The sequence below is a fragment of the Bemisia tabaci genome, chromosome 2, assembly GCF_918797505.1.
Source record: "Bemisia tabaci chromosome 2, PGI_BMITA_v3".
NCBI lineage: Eukaryota > Metazoa > Arthropoda > Insecta > Hemiptera > Aleyrodidae > Bemisia > Bemisia tabaci.
Genome location: NC_092794.1, coordinates 11,684,157 through 11,705,822, shown reverse-complemented (window position 1 = coordinate 11,705,822; position 21,666 = coordinate 11,684,157). Strand labels below are relative to the sequence as shown.

Genomic DNA, 21,666 nt, shown 5'->3' with positions numbered 1-21,666 from the left:
TGAAAACGGTGGAGCGGATTTGTTTGAAAATTTCAGTGAATTTTCTGCATGTTCCCCTAAAATTTTCAAAAAAATTCGCACAAACGTTCTTTTGTAGAAAATGAAATACCTCAGTTAAATGTGGCAACAGCCGATGTGGCTTGATTCCTTTCTGTTAAATGCGGTCCAATTAAGAGGCAATTAGGAGCAGTAAAATGGATTTAAAAACATACAAAAACGACACATAAAAAAGGGGGAGTAAATAGGAGGAGCAAAAAAAATGAATGAAAAAGTGCAAAACATTATAAGAAAGTAATAGAAAGGCTCTGATTTCGACTGCCGTTTATTAAAAGTTGAGGAGCTGATAATTTAGAAAATGCTTTACTGTCAAGTTTCTCGGAGGGATCCAAGAGAGGGAGAAACTTAAAATTTTCAAACAGTTTTTGAAATTGTGAGGTACATTTTTAAAGCAAACATAAAAAATTAAATTCTTGACCATTAATTCGAAAGTCAAGCTTCATTTCAGAATAACAGTCTGTTAAATTTTTGAAAACTTCGAAATTTGTGAGGCTCTAATTCCAGTTGTTGAAGCCTTCAGTTTTTACAGTAAATTGATCTTTGAAACCTTTACTTTTCACCTCCTTTGGGACCTCCTACTTAACAAAAGATTTACTTTAAAACTTGCAAGTTTCAAATGGAGCATGACTTGTAGGGATTTTAGAAAAATAAAATTTAATAAAGGGGTGGGGGGAACGGCAGCTGGCTGATATTAGCACCATCTTCTTCTTAACTGCCTCCATAAAATGGACCGCGCTAGACAAAAAGAAACGAAGCCACATCAGCTATTGCCGAATTTAATTGGCTAATTTAATTTTTTACATGAAAACAGTTGTGCGGATTTTCGTGCAAATTTCAGTGAATTTTCTCCATAGTACAAAGCAAATTCCTTAACATTTCCAAAGGGATCCGCACAAACGTTTTCGCGTAAAAAATTAAATTGCCAAGTTAAAATTGGCAATAGCTGATGTGGCTTGGTTCCTTTCTGTAAAGCGCGGTCCAAATGATAGGTGCATCAATGAAAAGGGAGAAAAAGAAGAGGAGGAAAAAGCTAAAAAAGAAAATAATGCACAAAATTAAAAAGGAAAATATGGTAGAGGAAAGGAGGTTAACAAAATGAGAATTGGGAGGTAAAGGGGACTTCACGAAAAGGAGAGAAACTAAACGAAATTGTGAGAAAGAGGTTATGAAGGTGGAGTGGATCTCAATAAGAAAGCGATGAAAATAGCTGCACATTTGGCCAATTTATTAAGTCATGCCTCATGAGCAGCAACAGAGCCTGTGGCTTGAGTAATGTAGCTTTGCACATGCACATCTGTCATCATTTACTCTGCTCAGTCTACTCCTGGCATGGGCCCGACAGTGATGCAGACAACAGAGTGCTTGCGAGAGAAAACGATGCGATGAGAGTAAAATGAACAAGGATGGATTAGTTTATAGATAAAAGAATTTCCTTGTCAAAATTTTGCATGCAAAAAAGGACACAAGGATGAATTTGACAATAACCTCTTGAGTTAGTCAAAAAAAAAAAAAAAAAAAAAAAAATGACAAAACAGCAGAAAATAATTTCTGTATGACAAAAATTTTAATAGAAAATCAAAGTGTCTACAAAAAGAGGAAAATTTCCCAACTTTTTCAGGTAGCTCCAGATTAATTTAACGGAAAGTCCCTAAATTTTTATGGCTAAATATTATTGTATCTTATTTCATATGCATTCAACACGAATAAGGGGAAAGTATTTTGGAAGATATTTCCCGAAACTGGATTTCTTGTGTCTCCTTTCCTATTCACTGAGTGCTACGATGGGTATTCGTAATTGCTTTAATTTCAAAATTCAAATCTAAAGGCATATTCAATTTATTTCTTGGTTCCCTCTTAGCGCACAGAAATTGATTCAAATATTTTTAACTTCATGAATATCTTGTAAAACTTCTGTCTTTTTAATTGCACTCAATATACAGCCAAACACTGGAACCGAATTCATAATTTCAATGTTTATACATTTCAGATGCTTTTTAGCACCAAATTCAACTTTACCCTATGAATAGTAAAAATTTATTTTCGACATTTTCCGTGACCAAAAAATGAGAACTCCTAAAAAATATCTCCTTTGAAAAGGTTGGAAACCTATTTCATTATAATCCTGTTATTTCATCCGTTCCTCTGACACCAAAGAGGGAGAGGGGGGAAGGGAAGTATTTTCTTGAATACCCTGTATGAAAATAGAAGGGAACCCCTATTAAGAGATCAGATATGCAAATTACTTCAGTGCACACAGACAATGTCACGTAAAAATATTAAACCAAAATGCAAGATCAAATATAAACACACAACCCACTTGGCTCCTTGCCAGATCCAGAATCTCAGAGTGAGAAAATAGACCCATTTCAGATCGTGCGAGTTAAGGAATGTCTCATGTGTTAGGGCCCTCTTATCAATAACCCACAAAGTCATTTACCTTTGCATTATACAAACTCTTTCAGGAGCAGTAGATGGAGAAACGGAAATAGTTGATTATTAACTACCTAAAAAACCTACAATTAGGTTTGATTGCAGTGATAAGGCTGATAATTTTTCACTATATGTCTGTGGGAAGAAGGGGGGGGGGGTAGTTTGTAGGTTCAAAGGTAAAAATAGTCATAAAATAATACAAAATCACACTGTTTTCCGAAAAATAAAAATTAGGATCACAGTTGATGTGCACCCTCTTTACAATGTTAGGTAATCTCCTTTGTTTTACCTCCCTTCAGAAAGTAATCCTCTGAGCCACATTGCAGTTCATAATCATGCACGTGTTATACACTATGAAAAGGGACTATAAACTGCAGTTATGAATGAAGATCTGGAATTGATCTTCATCATTAGATCATTTAGCTGATCGAGTACGGCAAATTTTTGGCTTGAATTTAGTTACAGGAAAAAGAGATTTTAGAGCTTCAAATGTGAATTAAAAACTGAGCAAACCCGTTACATGCAGAGACTTACTACCGTGATGATTTTTGATGGCTTACCTTGACCATGCTCAGCCGTACAGAGAGAGAGGTGTCATCTGATGGATTGGCATTAGTGTCTAGAAGAGCGTTTACATGGTCTAAGCACTGTTGACTACTTTCCATTACAGACAACCTGATGAAAAAAAAAAATAAATGAATATAGAGAATAAAAATGTGACAGAAATGAAAAAGAAAACGGAACAAGGCAAAAAGAGAAAACCCCCAAAAAATGTTAAAAAGGGAGCCCATATCTTTTAAAAGTAATTTTCACCCTAATAATACATCTTTTTTTAGATAGAGATCTAAATGGAAGTCTCATTATCTAAAGACTTTTCAGTGGACACAGAGAGCACAAAATCAGTAACAACTTGGGCATAATTTTTTTTTTTTTTCTTTTTTTTCGGTAGAAATATGTTTCTTTTTAGGGAGGACGCGAGAGGGAGGGCTAATTGTGTTTGAATGATCGCGAGACCCAACACAGGATCTGATATCCCACCTAACCTCTTCCTCCTCCTACCCACTCCCCCTCAAAAGAGCTTGAGAAATCAATGCTGTCTTCTTGCACTATAAAAATATGAGAGATTGAATTGGAGCAAGAAAGTTTTGGAATAAAATCAAATTAAAAACAAATAGGATCTATGAGTCCCAGACAAACAAAATAAGTAACAAAATAGAATAAACCCAAAAAGAAAAATAAATTGATGGGAGGAGGAAGAAAAGGTACTTAAAATTACTAACACAAAATTTGCCAGGTTTACATAATTTTTTGGATTGCCACAAATTATTTAGTGTGCACACACACACACAAAAAAAAGTGATATTGAAAAAAAATTGCTCAGCCAAAAAAAAAAAAAACAAACAAACAAAAAAATTGGAAATAGAAAAATGTAGAATAAATACATAAGTTTAAAAACTGTAGTCTCCTACTCGGGGAGTGGTTTTCATTCTTCACCATTACCTCACACTTTTCAAAGAGATAAACAGTCAGCTGAGAGGATGTTAAAATGCGCAAGAAAAGGCCAGAGAAGATCAAGGGATCCATGCAGAGGGTTCAGATCGGAGCAGATAAAGCAGGAAAGAGAGTCACATGTCTGACATGGACTAAACAACAAGCAAGACTGGGAGAGGTAAGCAATGAGGTGATAGTATCTAAAAATAGTCTGCTTGACTAAAATATGACAATCATCAGGTCTCAAATATAAACATAAACAAACCGTGTGAGTCTGTCTTGGATGGAGGAGGCAAGGGGACACAGAGACACAAAAAAGACAATGTAATCACCGTATCTGATTGCCTTCCTGTCTCCTTTTATTCTTCAATTATTCTTCAGGCATGCGATATTTTAAAACTGCCACCTGACTGAAAGACCTCTAATTCTGATGACACTCTTACACGGTTTCTGGGAATATTTTCTTTTACTTCTCCCTGACTTTCCAGGTTTTTCCTGACTTTTGAATTTTCTGTCTCCTTAATTCTCCTGATTCTCCCTGATTATAACTTTCAGACCAAGACAGCTTCTCGTCATACCTATGTAGCATTTTTAAAAAAAAAAATTTTTAATTGCCCATTCTCTTCTTTTTCCCATTCACTTATATTTACTTTTTTGTTCTGAATTTTGGACAAGGTTTTTGACAGCAGAAATAAAAACTGTCAAATGAGACCTCATTTTTAACATTCATCATCGAGCTCCATATTCCATAAGATTGCTCTAAATATCAAAAGTTAGAGATACAGATATATCCTCATGGGATGAAACATTCATGGATACAATGTTAATCTTGAGAGGCAAATGGTGTGATAAAGAGAGAAAAAAAGGAACTTACTTGGATTTGTATTTTAAAACAATTTCATAAAGTTGCTGCCATCTCTCCTGCAGACCGCTGAGACGATTTTTTGCATCAATGACTCCCGCACTACTGAGTAATTCATTCAATGTACTAATTACTCTGGAAAAAAAATGCAATGCCAAATTGTGTTACATTATGAAAAAAATAATAATAAAAAAAGTAAAGAAAAGAAGTATTAGAGGAGTTAAAGTATTAGAAAAATAATTTAGCATGTAACTTCTCTACTGAGAAGAAAGAAAGTAATTAAATTATGATATTATGGATCACATACCGTTTGTACTTATGAAAAAAATAAAATCTCCTTACTATCAAGTTCTAAATGGTGCCAGTATTGTTTTTGAAACCTACAGAAAGAAATTGCATACGTCTCTTCATGTGAGCTTTAGCTCACACTTATACATTCATCTTTCAGCAGGTATTTTTCATTATTCCACTTTTCTATCTGGTAAAGATGTTGCCAATGTCTAGTCTCCAGAGATTTCAAATTGAAGGACAAAAATCCATCTCTTGTCTATCACAGCGTGATGGAAAAAAGTTAATGCATTTGACATACGGGTCGGGACTTGAGCATTTAGTTACTTGCATAGAGAAAAAAAAGGAGGTGTTTGCATTTCGGGTATCTTGGAATTTTTTGATGACTTGATGACGTAGGTGGGTACAGCAACGTCCCCTTCACGCTAAACGTCGCTGTAACCACCTACGTCATCAAGTCATCAAAAAATTCCAAGATGCCCGAAATGCAAACACCTCCTTTTTTTCTCTCTATGAGTTACTTGTCCTAACATTAGATTTGTGTGACAAACGTTTCAGGAGATGGAAAATTTCTTGAATGAACTCATCATCGAGACATTAGAATTATTTCTTGTTGGTCAAATAAAACATACCACTTACTGATTCTATTTTTTACAAATTGCATACCGCTTGCTGTTCTGGACCTCAACTAATTCATCAAAAATCCTTTCAGTAATGATTGAAATTTTCACCCAATCATAGAGAAAGTATGAAACTTAAAGTATTTATTCCAATCTGTACGGTGGTTAAGAAAAAGGTCAAGTAAGGACTGAACTACCAGTACTTTTCGGTTTTCATATTTTGTAATTAACGAGACAAATCGAAAAACGTCTAACCTTCTTTTGCCAATCAGCTGCTTTTCGAGATCAGTGACTCTTACTCCCATGTCAAGAAGTATATTAGTAGTTGGAGATGACCAACTTTTCACTTGCGTTTCAGCACCGCTGAGCCAGTCTTCAATCACTTTGCAATCTCGTTGAAGGTCTTCCCAAGCCATGTGTGCCGACTGCCATTGCCTAACATACATTTAAAAAAGAAATTGAATTAGAATAAATTGACTTTTACTGGATGAAGAAATTGGAAAGAATTTCCATCACATTTCCACACGGAACTGTTCAAGCCATCATACATATCAAGCCGCTACCTCAGCACACTAGAGCGCTCTGCGACTCCAAATCGCCATGAGAATCGATCCTCCCACAAATCATCGAGCAGATTACACCGTCTGATCTCCCCCTCCACTACCTCCCGCCAACCTTTTACTGGACGTCCATGCTGCCTTCTTCCGGGAGGAACCCAATCAAATACCTTTCTGGGCAACCTACTATCTGCCATTTTCCGCACGTGTCCATACCAAACCGGTTGCCTGGTTTTGACGCATCATACGTTTTTAAAACACAAAAAATAGGAAAAATAACAGACTTTCAAAAGTTCGGTGGTCAACACCCTTAGTGGGAGCTCTGAGCTTGTTGCATGTGAAAAAATCGCATAATCGACAAGGTTTCTCTAGACTTTTGAGGAGAAAATACATTTTTGGACTTTTTAGTCGAAAAAAAGGAACAGACCTCGGACAAGTTGAGATAACAAATCTGACAAATACTTACTGCCTCTTAAGTTCCTGGGAGGTTTGAAACAAGAAGAGAGAAAAGGAGACATTATTTTGAAGAAATTAATTGAAAAATAGAAATATTTTGTAAACATTTTATTCTTTTACTTCTCTAATTTCTTTATGAAAATTATTTCTTCTCTTCTTTACTGCTTTGATGCTTGTAAGTTCAAAAAGAGAGAAAGAGGGAGAGAGAGAGAACAATATTACTTGAGCAGACAATTCAACTTTTAGACTGATTGAAACTACCTGTATTTATCACTGAAATTCTTATTCAAGTGGCTCCATTCATCTTTAAGTTTTGCCGCAACTCTTTTTGCTTGCTCTCCACAACCATCTAGTTTCTTATGATCTTGATCTAGCTCTTCGACTTGAGGTTTACACTTAGAGATTTCTTCTTTTATTGCCTGAAATAATTTCCAAAAAACACAATGAAAAAAGGAAAACTTAAAAAAAGCACAGTTTGTATTGCATGTTCGGTGACTACTTGCAGCTCTTAGGGAACTGGGGTGTGTTTCCTGATTTGCACAGCTTTCCCTGAATCACAGTAATGAAAATTGAAAGCTTTTCAAGAAAAAATTTAACCAAATAAATGAACAAAGGGCTACTTTCTGCCATTGATTTTGACATTGACAAAAAGTTACCTATTTTTCTTTGAGATGTTAATTTCTTTCTTTTGCTTGATTTTTCTTCTGTTTTAAAAAAAATCAGTGCTACTCTAGTTTAGTACAAATCTATGGGATCAAATTCTTGAATCTTTTTGTTATAATTTTCTGCAAGTTGTGAAATTTTGGAGCAGGGAGAAAATCAAGAAAGAGGCATAGATTCCTCATTCATAAGTGAGATTCCCAGACATTTTTCAGAGTATGTTTTATTCTAATTTTTCTTTTATTTTATTTTTTTTTCCAATATCTCTTCATTCATTTACATTAAACGGCGGGAACATTTTTTAAGATTAAATGTTTGCGCCTGGAATGCTCAATCATAATGGATATCATAGAGTACAAAATGCAAATCTAAAGGAACGTTTCTATATGAAGAATGTGTAATAAAATTTTTTGGGTAAGAAATAAAACTTATATAGTCGATGATATATTCTGTAAGATTACGGAAGTAAAAGTATCAGGATAAGTCAGAAGCGATTAAGCAGTTAGAAAACAATTATAGACCTTAAACGCAGCTTCCTGTTGCGGTGCAGCATGATTGTCATAACAGCGAAAAGAACGAGAGTTCAATCGTCGAGAAATTTGAGAAATTTCTTCCCTCGTCCTGTTTATTTTTGATATCACTTCTGCTTTTTCATTAGTTTTTTCCTAGAAAGGGAGAAAAAGAAATTTTACATGTAACCATATTAGAAAAAGAAGTACTAAGCTTTAGGAACAAGAGGGTTATAAGATCACTTGGTTTAAGAAGGAGATACCTACTAACATCGAGTACTTATCTCATACACAAATTTAGAATTTTTTTGGTGAGGAAAAAAAACTCTTTTCTTTGTCTCTAAGTTTCAAATGAAAATGATGGAACTTTTGAAAGGCACCGTAACTATGATAGTTTCTAATTCATTCAAATCATACATTGTTAAATCTTAAGTTTTGTCCATAGACTTTAATGAATCTTGAGATGTCTTAATGTACCAGTATTTCCAATTAAGTATTATTAAATTGATGAGATTACTTTATGTAAAAGGTTTGATTGAAGTGTAATACTTACATACTGACAAAAAAATGATCTCAATACAGTCCGACATGTTTTTAAACTTACCATTTGCTTCAAGTTTTTGATTGTTGTATTTTTATGTAAAGACTGGAGTTTTTGTTGGAAGGAGTCCCAGCTTTTAATGGTGTCACTGATCATGAGTTTATCATTGATTTGTTGAATTTGCAGTTCTGAGTTTATTTCTTTCAACCGATCAACTTCCTTCTCTTTAGACTCAAAGTCCTTGCAAAGCAGCTGAGGTTATTAACAGAAAAAGAAGAGATGATTAATGATTTAATCACTTGCCCAACGCCGTGGATAGAATTGTTATAAACATATTTTGGAGGAACAAAACTGATGATGACAAAACCACAATAATACAAAATATTAAAAGTTGAAAAACAGTGCCATGGTTGAGAAAAAATTTGTGAAAAATGAACGGTATTTCTGCCAACTTATAGGCAATGTGAGCAAAAATGAAGATTTCTATCCACTTCTTTTTTTCTGAGACAATTTACAGGATACGTCTGTAATTTTTTCCCTTTACGTCAGGTCACTATTAGGAACAATTTGATTTGTTTAACTTTTAATCTCAATTGTTTTTCTACAGTTTTTGTACACTAATGGGAATTTTTCAGTAGATGGTGTAAATAAATAAATGAAGATGGGTCAAAAATTTAGGATTTAAGTTTTTGACACAGACCCCTCTTCAATATCTCTCACTCAAGGATTAAGTTGGGAGCTGTTCAGTTCATTTTTGTTCATTTAGAAGGCATGAAGTTGTATTATAATGTGACAGTTTTAAACGTGAACACAGACGATTATAAATTAAAACAGTATTTTTTTTTTTTCAACTACAGTTTTTGAGCTGCAAAGTTCGAGCTATTATAACTCCAGTTTGGTTTGACGTTTTTTAGGTCCACATTTCCATGAAAGATTCCTCTAAGCATTCATACTAAAAACTTCCGTTCAAGTTTTTTTTGCTCTTTTCTTCATGGCTGTTCCTAACTATAACAACCATCACTTATCTGCATCTACAGAAGGTAAAGTAAATCATTTAGGCCTTACTTTTAGTTTGTTTTCATCATTATTTGCTAATTCCAACTCCTGGTTCATTTTCTTCAGCCATTCTTTGATCACTAAAAGCAACTCACTCTTTTCTTTGATCATTTTTTCTGCTTGTTGGGCTTGAAGTTTTCGTAACTGCAAGAAGAAACAAAGCAATGGAGCATGGAAAAAAAATAAAACTTGACAATTACTTGGGCTACTATCATGCAAGTTACAGATTAGTCTGCCTTTTTTTATTACAAATCAAACAAGGGCACTCCAAAAATGCATCAAGTGAAACATCATAAAGTGTCCGCTTCCTCTGAACCCTACAAAAATGAACCAACATTTTTGTACCAGTTTTATGTTATTTTGGTCACGGTCATACTGTTACCAGAATAAAGTAAATCCAGCAAATCAAATACCTAGATATGCAATCCAATCGAATTCAACCACATATTAGTTGCAGGAGTGGGTTGAGATACTAATCCTTCCTCACAAAAACCCTGAAATATCTTCTTCTTTCAATTCATTCTTTCAGCTTGTTCTAGCTGCTTTGAATTTGACTTGTTCCTTTGGGGTTCAAGATTTAAAGATGAAGATCAATACCTGAATTTTCTTTGTTCTGTAGAAGACTGGAACAAATGGAACCTTGAACTGAGAGTGTCCAGAGCAAAATGCACTTATCATTCTTGGTTCAGCTTTAAGTGTACATTTTTTCGATATGGCTCATTGCTAAAGAACATCTTTGGATGAATTTTTTTCACTCTAAATCTTTACAAATTGACTGCGGAAGCGCACAATTCGTTTAGACAGAGTGTTGGTGATGTAGCCATTGAGGATTCACTTTACTGAAATGTAACGGCCGTTGGCTACATTACCAACCTTCTGTCTAAATCTTTCTTTAAGCTTTAGAGGAAAAGTTGAAACAGAAAAAGGATTGATATTTACTCATAGTGAAGGACAAGATTGGAAAGTATTTAAAACATGAACGCTTTGTCTGGATGGCGCACTTTTATTTTTCGATCTATACGCTTTTTCATATTACTTTTGAAGGAGCCACATAATTTTCTAAGATGCTACAGTATTTGTATTACCCTTACCTCAACTTCTGACATTAATTGGCTCCACTTTGCTCTTAATGAATCCAGAGACGTGTTGGTTAGATGCAATCCAAGAGCAGGATTTTTCGAGTGTACCGCTAAAACGAGGCCATCTCCTCGACTGATTAGAGAGGCAGCATCCGGGGCTATACTGCTTACTTCTCTCTCTAGCACCTGTAACATTCATGGAATTTTCAATAAACAGAAGTATCATATAGAGTTTAAAAGAAATTATTACTGCAAACATTCATTGAGGAATAGTATATTTCTCATTTCTGCAAAACGAAGCAAAACTTCAGTACTCACAGTACAATTGGATACATGGGCAATATGTTCCTTGTAATATCTAAATAATTGAACCGCAAACATTTTCTGCCATTGTAAAAGATAAATTGATTATATAACTATACACCATATATTTCAATTACAAAAAATATTTGACAAAGGTCCTACCTCTAATCGTTTTCCAGGATCTTGCTCATCATTCAGACCCTGGATTGTGACTAGCATTTCGTTCATTCTCTTCAGCATTTCATCCGTGTTCAGACTGAACTCACGAATGTCGCTATCAACTGATGATAGATTTTCCCGCTGTTTCTTTTCATAGGGCTCTTCATTGTTTGACGATCGCTGAGTGGTAGCATTGGCTGGTGCAGAAGAACTTTTGGTGACCTGAAAGATTTCAATTAACCATGAGTGACAGAAATGACAATTGAAGATGGTTGAGATACACAGGTTTGAATCTGAGTGTATTACACTGGAGGTATGAAAAAAGGTGGAGGAGAACAGGGTTGAGAATTATTTATATTGGATCTTGAGTCGAATACAGGCATTTTTCCAATATAAATTGAATTTGCAACAATTGAATTGGCAAACTTTATCAAATCTGCCTAAGCTCCCAGCCTGCACGTTGTTGCTTCCTATGTTGAACTTTTTAGTTTTACAGATAGTAAAAGGGCCGTTCATAAATTAAAGAATGCAAATTTTTAGCATTTTTGCCCCCCCCCCCTCCCCGCTTGTAACGCTTCTGTGAAATTGGTCCATATTCTTTAACACATAAAAATAAAATAATGTGACATGCTCTTCACCTCCCGTCACCTCTTTGAGCATTGCATGATTTATGAACGGCCCCGAACTAATTATGGATGGCAAAAGCCATTCTTGTCACCTTCAAAATTTAAAATTGTTATCGGTAACGGTCCTATAGTCATTGCACTTCCTAAAAAAAAAAAAAAAAAAAAAAAACCTTTTAATAAGCTTCCTGAGAACCAATTGGGCACCCAATGTAAGTGAGTACTTTTCTCAAAGGTATAAGATCAAATGTTCGAGTCAAAGTACCAGCGGCAGAGGAAAGTGCGTTGATTAATACCAAAAGCATATACCTACCACACCTCAACTTTTACTTTCGGAAAATGTTGATCCTAAAATTTGATAATGAACTTTTGAGATAACTATCCACTTCCAGTTGATCCAATTTTCTCCAAAGTTCTAAATATAATTCATAACTCAGATTTGACGCGGGTACATTGAACAAAAGCCCCTCTCTCCCTCGTTTTTAACGATAACTACTCAAATATTTGCCTTGCATAAAAGTGGCACCTTATACTTAGTGATAGTGGGCAGGATCGGAAGAGTAAAGAATCCATGCCTCCTTATCTAGAAATATCGGAAAATACCCGTAGATCTCCTCTGGTTCTTGTATTACGGATCAAACCAAGAGAAGCAACTTTTTGAGTTTGACCGAAAAGAAAGAAAAAGTTACGAAGGAGAGTGATTGCAGACAGCACAAGGCTTAGTTATTACAGAGAGATAAATTAAAGAAGGAGGAGAGTGAATTGGAAGCAGAATGAATGACATTTTAAAGAAGACAATAGATGGATGAAGGAGAAAGAGATTCAAAATGGCTTATTTTGGAGAGAATTTTCCACTTTTTAAACGGCAATGAAGAATATGGACTTAATAAAACACCTGAAAATACTCATTTTTCTTTTTTTGTATTCAAAGATACAGGAAATACAAGTTTTAATTATTTGATTCTATGAAATCAGTTCAGTCAATAGAATCTGACCAACGTTTTGCTTTTAAGGCAAGCCTCAGAACTAGAGGATACTTCAAAAGTATAAAAAGGAAATTCAGCAACTATGTTTGTTTGTTTTCAATGAAATTTCAGCAGATGAGACAAACAAGAATTATCATAGTTCCTCCATTTGTAGAGATAACATTAATGTTCTGTTGAGAAATAGAGAGAGACATCAATTTTTTATTCAAACTGAGTAATAAATCAATGTCAGTGAATTTATTTTATTTATATTTATTGATCAATTTGTTTATGACACTAATCAGTCTTACTATAAAGTGTAAACACATCCTTGAACTTCTTAAAAATTATTGCAGGAGGAGGATAGGAGGAGGGATCAATGAAAAAAATTTAAGAAACAAAATAAATAAAAAAACACTAAATACCCCGATTTGGAACAAGCAGGAGGAGAGGGGAGGGGAAGGAGTGAAAAGGGGGGTAAACACTAAATATCCTCACATACCATTAAAGCATACTTGAGAAGCATGGCGATACATGGCAATAACCAGTTGAGAGTGAGCACTATGAATCTCACATGGATCAAGTGGATTCACTTTCTCTGTTTTGTCAACAATATTGCTCAAGGTGAACAAGCCTATCATTACCTAACAGTGAATGAATGCCATTACCAATTAATCCTCTCAGCTCACCTTCTGTTTGTGGTCCCTACAGTGCTAAATATTTAGTCATTAGTGGTCCAAATTTTCGGTTTATGAATATTTTCTCATTAATCAGTGTGAAGGCTGGAAGGGTTATTGGTGCTGCAGTGTTTGGCTTCCGACTGATTCAATTCTTGGCAGACTTGTTCAAGCTGTTTCTTGATGCCAAGTGAACCAAATTGAAATATTTGCATTTAACTGAGCAAGCTCAATTTGGTATTCTTTGATGAATTACACTAAATACTGTTGCAGTGATAGTAAGAAAAATTGAAATAAACTGAGAAAATAGTCAAGAGAAACTCTCATTTTGAGAAAAATGTAATATTACGTAATAAAATTATTGATAATTACGAATTAAGATACCCTTTTTTTTTTGGAGCATTTTCTAATTAAAGCACGTAGATTTTAATTAACTTTCTCCCAATTCCGGATTTAATTTTTTAGCCTTTTCGATTTCACTTCAAAGTCTTCCCATTAGGTATGTAGAATTTCATGCAAAATTGAGTAATTTTTTCGAATTAAAATTTGCTGAGTTGTGAATGTTATGATGTAATATTTTGTTGCATAACAGGGAAATCTAGATTACTTTAAATTCATAGAAAAACATATGTAAATTGAGAATACCTTTTTTTTTCTTTTGACAAATACCAGGAAAGATGCTTCTCTACTTTATAGATAATTTGAAAAAAAAATTTACTGTCTCTTGTTCATATTTCCATTTTTTGGATTGATTTCAAGAGTCATCACTATTGTAGAAGCTATACCTAGCTATACCTAGAAATACAAACAAGACAGTTGCAAGAATACACCTTCCAGAATACTTTTCCTAATAATGTCTCCCAGTTTTTTGCAAATTATTATGAAAGAATGAGTGAGGTATATCAATTTATTTTCAATTTGAGACTCATATATTTTAGTTACCACCCATAACTTACTCTGAAACTAGAATCAAGGATGGTCTTAATCTGAGAGAAATGAGATAATCTTTTACAGAAGCTGAAGCTTATAGTCCTACTGAATCCTTGAAAGTTTGAAAGCCGCAACAGTGCACTCCGCGAGAGAGAAAAACTAACAGAGACAATGGAAAAGATGACAAAAAAGCAAAGCCTTACCGACGGATAGAAGTGTTTAAACATTCTTGAGGAAAGACAAAGCTTCTAAAAAATTCGAAATCTCTTAAAGTTTGACCACAGCATGAATAGGAACAATCGTCATAGAAAAGACTATCGATGTTTGATGAGAAAGGCTGAATGAGACCGCAGGAATATGATGAAAGGCTTATCAACCACAGAAAAAGAGAAAGAGATTTGATGAAGTTTGTTTGACTGCAAGAGAGAAGAAAAGAAAAGGAAAGAAACATATTGAAATGGAAAGGAAAAAACACACAGGCTTTAGCAGATGCAGTAATTAGTGGCTTTTGAACAGTCATTTCAGAAAAAGTTATTGACATAAATCAATCTTTAAGTCCACTTATCAGATATGATTGTCTAATTAGACAGTTACATAAATAATTTATAACCCAAATCCTACCTTATTTTCTTTTTGAAGAAGGAGGGATGTTGATTAATTGTTGTATTGAAGTTGGGCACATTTATGCAAGAGAAGCCTATTTCAGCAGAGGGAGGTTTCAAAAAGAACGTATCTGATAAGGGAATGAATTGGAGCTTGGAGGCTGGTTCATACCAAATTCGATGCTCGAAAACTACCGTAGATGATACCATAGATTAAGCTTGTAAAAAGACTCGACTTGGCTAGGAGCAGAGCGAGGGTCATTTGAAATTTCTCATGCACGCGGACTCGTTTTGCATAAAACTGTTCCAAATAAGAATTACATTATGGAAAGAAGTCTCCCGGAGAGCCTCTGACTTTTGATAGATTATTGAGTGGTTTTCCCCAATATTTGCTTATTTGCCTTAACAAAGGAGTTGCCTACGCCTATTAAAATCATATGTGCGTTTGCGTAAATGTATGTCTTTTTCCAAAACTCTCAATGAAGATAGACTCCTCTTATTTAAACGATTCCAATTACTATGGTGCCACAATTTTGCAATCTACTCAACTGAATTTTATCACCTGATCAACTGCAACCTGATTATTTATTATCTCATCTGCTGACTTTGATAGATGTGATATCAATGGCTAAAGAAACCGATACTGGTTTTTGTGGAAACGTTTAAGAGTCTTGAATATGCTTGACTTTTTTTTTCTTAAAAAAAAAAAAAAAAAGATCAAATTAGATTTTCTTTTCTTTACTAGAAGGTTTTTAAATTGCGCTTGGGCAACAATCAGTAAGCACGAGTAAAATTTACGATGAATTTTGATAAAATTACTGACTCTAAGGAAGGAGCATAAGACGAATAAGCATCTGATTTGTTACTTGAAGGAGATAGAAGTTAAAAAGAAAAGAATAAGACTCTGAGGCGTACATATAAAACAAGAAAAAGCACCTACATTGAGAGTGAAACTTTCAGTCGATATTTGGAAAAATAAAACAGTCGGAGGCTGGTATGGTACATACCACATAAAATTACAACACTGGGGAATCAATTGCTTTTAGGAGAAAAAATAATACTTCACCTTTGCATCAAATCTGTGTCTGATGGTACCCCGAAAGTTCTCATCATCTGAGCTGGAGCTGTCTTCAGGATCATCTGTTTTCCCCTCATCCCCTGAGAATATTAGTGGTTCATCTATCTCCTTGTCACTCCCATAGAAGCTATCACTATCATCAATAGACACTTTCGCGTCACCTTCAACACGTTTTTTACTGCTGTGAGAACTAATTCTGCCACTTGACTGCTGGGACCTTGTAATCTCCGCCTCACTTCTCATATTTCCGTTTGTAGGATCCTGAACTTTGTGAGGACCTGAGCCAAATTTCACTGATCCTTCATTATCACACTCCATAAAATCTGAGGAAGTATGCGACTTTCTTGGAACTTCACTCTCTGATGTCTCTTTAGAGACTGCATCAAGAGACAAAGCTTTTTTATTTCTCAGAGCTTCGTCAGAGATCAGTTTCTGTCTTTTAATGAGCGTTTCACTGGGTCCAAGGTGAATTTTGTGGTTGCTTCTCCGATCCATCTTGCGCTCGAAGGCAGGCGAGGGCACTTTTTCGTCTGGATCTGTTTCCGTGGCAGACTCTTCTGTGTCTTCCAGAATTTCGACCATTTCCACAGTCATGGGACTAGAATGCGTTGCTGCCTCTGGTAAAACGACATGCTCTACAGGCTCAACAGAGGACTTGACTATCTCACTTGCCTTGACCTCGACCATTTGACATCCTTTCGTTTCATCAGTATCATCTGTTTTTAGCTTGGTTGTTAGCGGTTCTGAATTCTGCGTTTCTACGTTTTCATAGACGCTGAGGCGATTTTCACCCTTCCTCGAACCCACACTGATCGATTCACTATTCTCTGTTTCAGTTTTCATGACTTTCGGTGAGCCATCACCCCTTGGGTGATTTTCTGAATCTGACTCGGAAGATTGTCTTTTTAAAGCAATCGTTTCCTGTCTACCAATTGCATCCTTTTTCGTTGGCAAAAATCTGCTAGATTCAGGCTCTTCAATCCTGACAGATTTCCCACCTTTGGACGGAGGCTTGGAGACAGTTCTGATGGGTTCAGCGGTGTCTGTCAACTCCTGAAAGAGACATCAATAGACTTTATTCACAGCTCAGACGAGTGGGGCAACCCTTATCTGCAATCCAGGGAATAAAAGAGGCTGAACTTCCACCAAAAGCTTGATTATGACTCCATCAACCTTTGAAAACAATGTTACGACACTTGGAAACATCTCCACCACCGTTACTACAAAACATGCATCCTGCCCATGCTCTTGGTCTCCTCATAGGACAGAGCTCTTGAAGCCGCGCTGTCAGGTAAAACATTCCGGAATCCTCCCATGTCAAATTGGATATGAAGTCATACATAGAGTTAAATGAGGTGCACGCATGAGTGGTTAAGGTTTGAAAGCTTCCAGTCACCAAGAGGACAATGCGACTTCGAGAGGAAATTCTAAAAGTGGCTGAGTGTATGAAATTGTAAAACTTTTTGATCTAGTGAATGAGGAACTCCGCAGTGGATGTCTACCAAGCATACCGAGTCAAACAATTAAAGACTGTGCAGATAATAAGCAGAAGATGGATTGAGAAAATGATTATTATTGATTATGATGCAAAAACAAGAAGAATATGAGACCAATGGCCAGGCAGAGCAAGAGGAACACCGTGAGGAAGAATCGATGGAGAATAGAGGGAAGTGTGAAAATAATTTATATCTTCATGTTGAAGTCTGAACAAACGAGCATGAGTAAAAATGAGATGAGTTGAAAATCCCTAGGTTGCTGACTAAGGAAGAAACGACAGTTAGAGAGAATTTCTAGGCCAAAACACTTAGATTAAACGATTCTGATCTTCAAAAATTAAAATGTGCATTTTTCTTTTCGTGCAAAAGTAGCTGAAACATTATTTTCTGACGATAGCTTAATTAAATAGGGTTACATACGTTAAAATAAGGGTTGATTTTATGATCATTGAAACTAAACTCTTTATGTACATTCTTTGTCTACTTTTTATTGCTTTCATTACTGTCATTGGATTTAAAAAAAGCTGATGACACTCTCCTTTACGTCTAGAAATGATAGAAAACTACGATGACACCTCAAAGAAGTCATACATAAAAATTCTGGCTTCTGATTGAAAAGAATGTATCAACGTCATCACTGTGAAAATTAGGTAGAAGAATCCTGGGTTCTAACTAATCAAGACCTGTGACCAATCAGAAGACTTGAAAGTCGCAAGACAAAATCTTGATTGCTTAAGGTCAAAAAGCATGTCACATTTTTACGAACGGTGAGTGATGCAACTGACAGGAGCTAAAACTTAATTCCTGAGTTAAAATAGGAGAGAAATGGGCTTGAAACAGAGTTTTAGATTTGCTGTAAAATGTACAGTGGCAAAGCAGAATTGCACCGCATTCACAACTGTTCTACCTTTGCTCCAGCACTAAAAAGGAAAATGTAAAGAACCCAGAATGAGGTTGATTGTTACGACAAAAAAATTGAACCATTCATCTTTTCAGTTTCAGATGCCATGCAAAAAAGTGATAATACATCAATTTCACTTAAATTTTTTTACCCATTGGAGACAATGATTGGACGACTTGGAGATGAAATTTGTACAATTTTGTCTTACATTATAAACTAATTAATGTCCTTAAGGTAAGCTGAGCAGGGAGCTCTTTTCACAGAAAATTTCGATAAGGTACTCCAAAAAAAGACATTTGCAAAGAGTATAAAACTGGACAAACATTTAAATAATGATGAATATTATAAACCCATGTCCATTAGCTTCAGCTGCCTACTTGTTTAGTATAACCACAGTGTAACAACCAAAAAGTGTTATGTAGTGGTTAGTGAAAAAAGTGCGTTAAATGTTCTCATTTTTTTCCTCTTACCTACCTTTCTTCCTTCCTTTCATTTCATTCTGTCTTTTACAGTGTTGCACCCACCATTGAAAGGGCTTGTGAAGAGTGGTATGATAACCAGCACTTACCAAGGGTGCAGACAATTCCTAGGCACTGGCTGCTCTTTGACATTGAGCATTTATCTTTTGCATCCTTTTGGAAAATTTTAGGACAACGAAACTTGAACATTTTACGTGTTTTCCCACGTTTTTTCAGATTTCCTTCATTTATCATGGTTTCGTTATTAAGATAAAAGTCTCTGTTTTTTCTAGTTGCTTAAAATTCTGCTTTACCTAGAGTCAGAATTTTTTTTTTTTTTTTGTTATTTCTTTTTATAATTCTATTTTCCTCTCAAAATCCAAAATTTTCGAGACATTTCTGGGCAGTTGTTGAGATAAAACATATTGAGCACCCCTGGCATTTGCAAACAATCATAGACAGCTATGCAAGTAATAATTTTTGGGTAAAAAAAAAGAATTGCTAGTCTTAAGGGTGAGTTACATTCAGTTGCTAAGAAAATCCACTAGATAAAGCTAGAAATACGGCTTGTGCAGAACATTTTGCGGTTTTGTCAACTACAGGGTTCAAGAATTATGTGCTATTATAAATACTGTAAAAAATGAAATAGAGAAAATGATACATACCTCCAACTGTTCTTTGGCTTCAATCAATCTCTCCTTGATTCGATCCCATTTGCGTACACAATCGCTAACTCTATCGCGGAGCACTTCCAGGTACACTGGATCTGAACACAAGCTCGAAAACTGACGGAATTTGGCGCGGACATTATCTTTGACTTGACCCCATTTTTCGCAATCAACTTCGAGGGTTTCCTGTATACATCAAAAGATACACACATTGATTAAATAGTAAACTCAAAATAAAATAAAAGTGAGACATATTTCATGAACAATAAAAAAGTAAAAGTCAGTGTGATAAATTTTAAGACTTTAATCTTCCAATATTCTCAAATTTCTAAAATTTATCACAAGGTAGAATATGTCTATGAAAAATGTAGATCTCAATTGCAATGTTTAAAAATAGTCAATTATATTTTATTTTTCTCCAAAAAAAAAAAAAAAAAAAAAAAACTAATCAAAACGCTTCCTTGAAATTTCGTGTGACTTTTCTACAATGAGTGAGGAATATTCCCAAAAATTTTAAGTGGAAACTGCTGTTTAGTTTTTCTTTAAAAAAATAAAACAAAAAAAGACACGAGCAATTTATATATTGCAGTCAGTATCTGGATTTCTCATTAGGCAACAAAGATAAATGCCTAGGGCAGCAGCAGGTTTACACGTTCCCTTCTTCCTTTTTTTTCTTTGCATCATTAGCCAACTATATTAACACATCCACTCTGGCTGAGGAAAAGTTCTAAGGATCATTCAAGAACAATGCAATGCATTTGAGGAGAATATAAGCTGACAGACAACATCATTGAAATGCAAAGGCGCAAAAACTGGCAAAAAATGCTTCTACACAAATGGGTTAGTAATGCATACAATTATACGATTTCTTAAAGAAATTGACATCATTTAATTGTGTTTTCATGTTTGAGATAATGAATAAAAGTCTACCTTTATGAAGCTGTATTCAGCATCCAAGTATCGATGAGACACAGGAGTAGATTCAACTTGATCTAGCTCCTGTTCGAGGCCATGAACCCATGCTAGCAGTGCTGGTAGCTCTTCGTGTAAGACCTTCGAAAGTTCAAGAGCTGTTTCTAGGCAATTTTTAGATTCCGAAACTTGTACACCAAGCTGAACAGAGAAGATTCAACTGTAATGCTTAAGACTACACTGCTAAAAAGATCAAGCTCACAAAAACAAACCACAGGCAAAAGAGAGACTCCATGATGTATCTTGAGTGTCACAAGCTTTAACATGGCTAATGACTAGCAATGTAAAATTATTGCTTTTGGTGTAAATATGCAACACAGGAGCAGTAAATGAATAAAAAGAGCATATACCAACGGTTAATAAAGGTTAATGAACATGGAGGTGTCGAAAATTTTATCGTAAAACTCTTTTAATGAAGGATTATGAACCAAAAAAAACTAAATGATCAAATGAAAGATCACACTGCAGCCGTCAGTTACCAAGAAATCTCTTTCAGAAACCCTGATTTGAGGCTATAATTATCCACAAGCATTGTGTTACATTTCATTAGTTATATTGAACACTGAACTTTGCGTCTATATAGTTCTGGCTTTAACATTAAGGTTCCGCAAAAAGATTTTTAAAGACTAATATTCTTTGGCCGACTACAAAGATTCCAGGTCAAAAATAGAATTTGTGTAAGTTTTGTGTAATTTTTAGTGCTTTCTGACTTCAGGTATAAATTAAGTTTCAGCATTTCATCAGATTTATTTCCTCTGAGCAACACTAAAAACCCTCTTGATTAATATCCATTAACAAAATATTAAAACTACTCACCTTATTGTAAAGATCTTTCAAATCATCTAAATGTTTCGTCAGCTCTTCTGGATTCTCTGTTCTACCCTCTTCTACAGCTTTGCGACCTTCTTGGAGAACCAGTTCAATCTCTGATTTGACATCACTTAGTGTGTTGTAGAATCTCTGCAAAAAAGTAGAAAAAGGTCAGTGCCGAACATTTTTTAAATTTTTGGAAGTTCGTTTCTAAAACTGAAATTTCAACTTTTTAAGTTTCTCTTCTCTATTTACACGTTACCAATTGTTTACTTGCAAAAGATTCTTTTCATGGCATTGCAGAGGAGCAAAAAGTGTTTGATTTTTAATATTAATCTCTCTCTATAACAGCAAAAAAAATGGTATTCTTTTGTTTCTTTCTGAAACTTCTTGCGCAAAACTTCTTAAATTTAAAATT

The 21,666-nt window shown here is 34.9% G+C and overlaps 1 protein-coding gene across 4 annotated transcripts in view; it reads right to left on the bottom strand.

Moving 5' to 3' along the window:
- The window catches only part of LOC109033668 (dystrophin, isoforms A/C/F/G/H), a 151,286-nt gene that overhangs the window by 110,235 nt on the left and 19,385 nt on the right, over positions 1-21,666 (bottom strand). For 3 of the 4 annotated variants that reach the window (XM_072296687.1, XM_072296689.1, XM_072296688.1), the window contains exons 23-35: positions 21,255-21,398; positions 20,397-20,579; positions 19,464-19,652; positions 15,932-16,996; positions 11,072-11,290; positions 10,619-10,792; positions 9,537-9,671; positions 8,535-8,723; positions 7,943-8,086; positions 7,023-7,180; positions 6,004-6,183; positions 4,853-4,975; positions 3,048-3,162 (exon numbers count right to left, since the gene is read on the bottom strand). In XM_072296687.1, coding sequence (XP_072152788.1) covers positions 3,048-3,162; positions 4,853-4,975; positions 6,004-6,183; positions 7,023-7,180; positions 7,943-8,086; positions 8,535-8,723; positions 9,537-9,671; positions 10,619-10,792; positions 11,072-11,290; positions 15,932-16,996; positions 19,464-19,652; positions 20,397-20,579; positions 21,255-21,398 — 3,018 coding nt within the window. The remainder of the gene's footprint in view (positions 1-3,047; positions 3,163-4,852; positions 4,976-6,003; positions 6,184-7,022; positions 7,181-7,942; positions 8,087-8,534; positions 8,724-9,536; positions 9,672-10,618; positions 10,793-11,071; positions 11,291-15,931; positions 16,997-19,463; positions 19,653-20,396; positions 20,580-21,254; positions 21,399-21,666) is intronic. The other variant, XM_072296690.1, reaches the window with a different exon arrangement.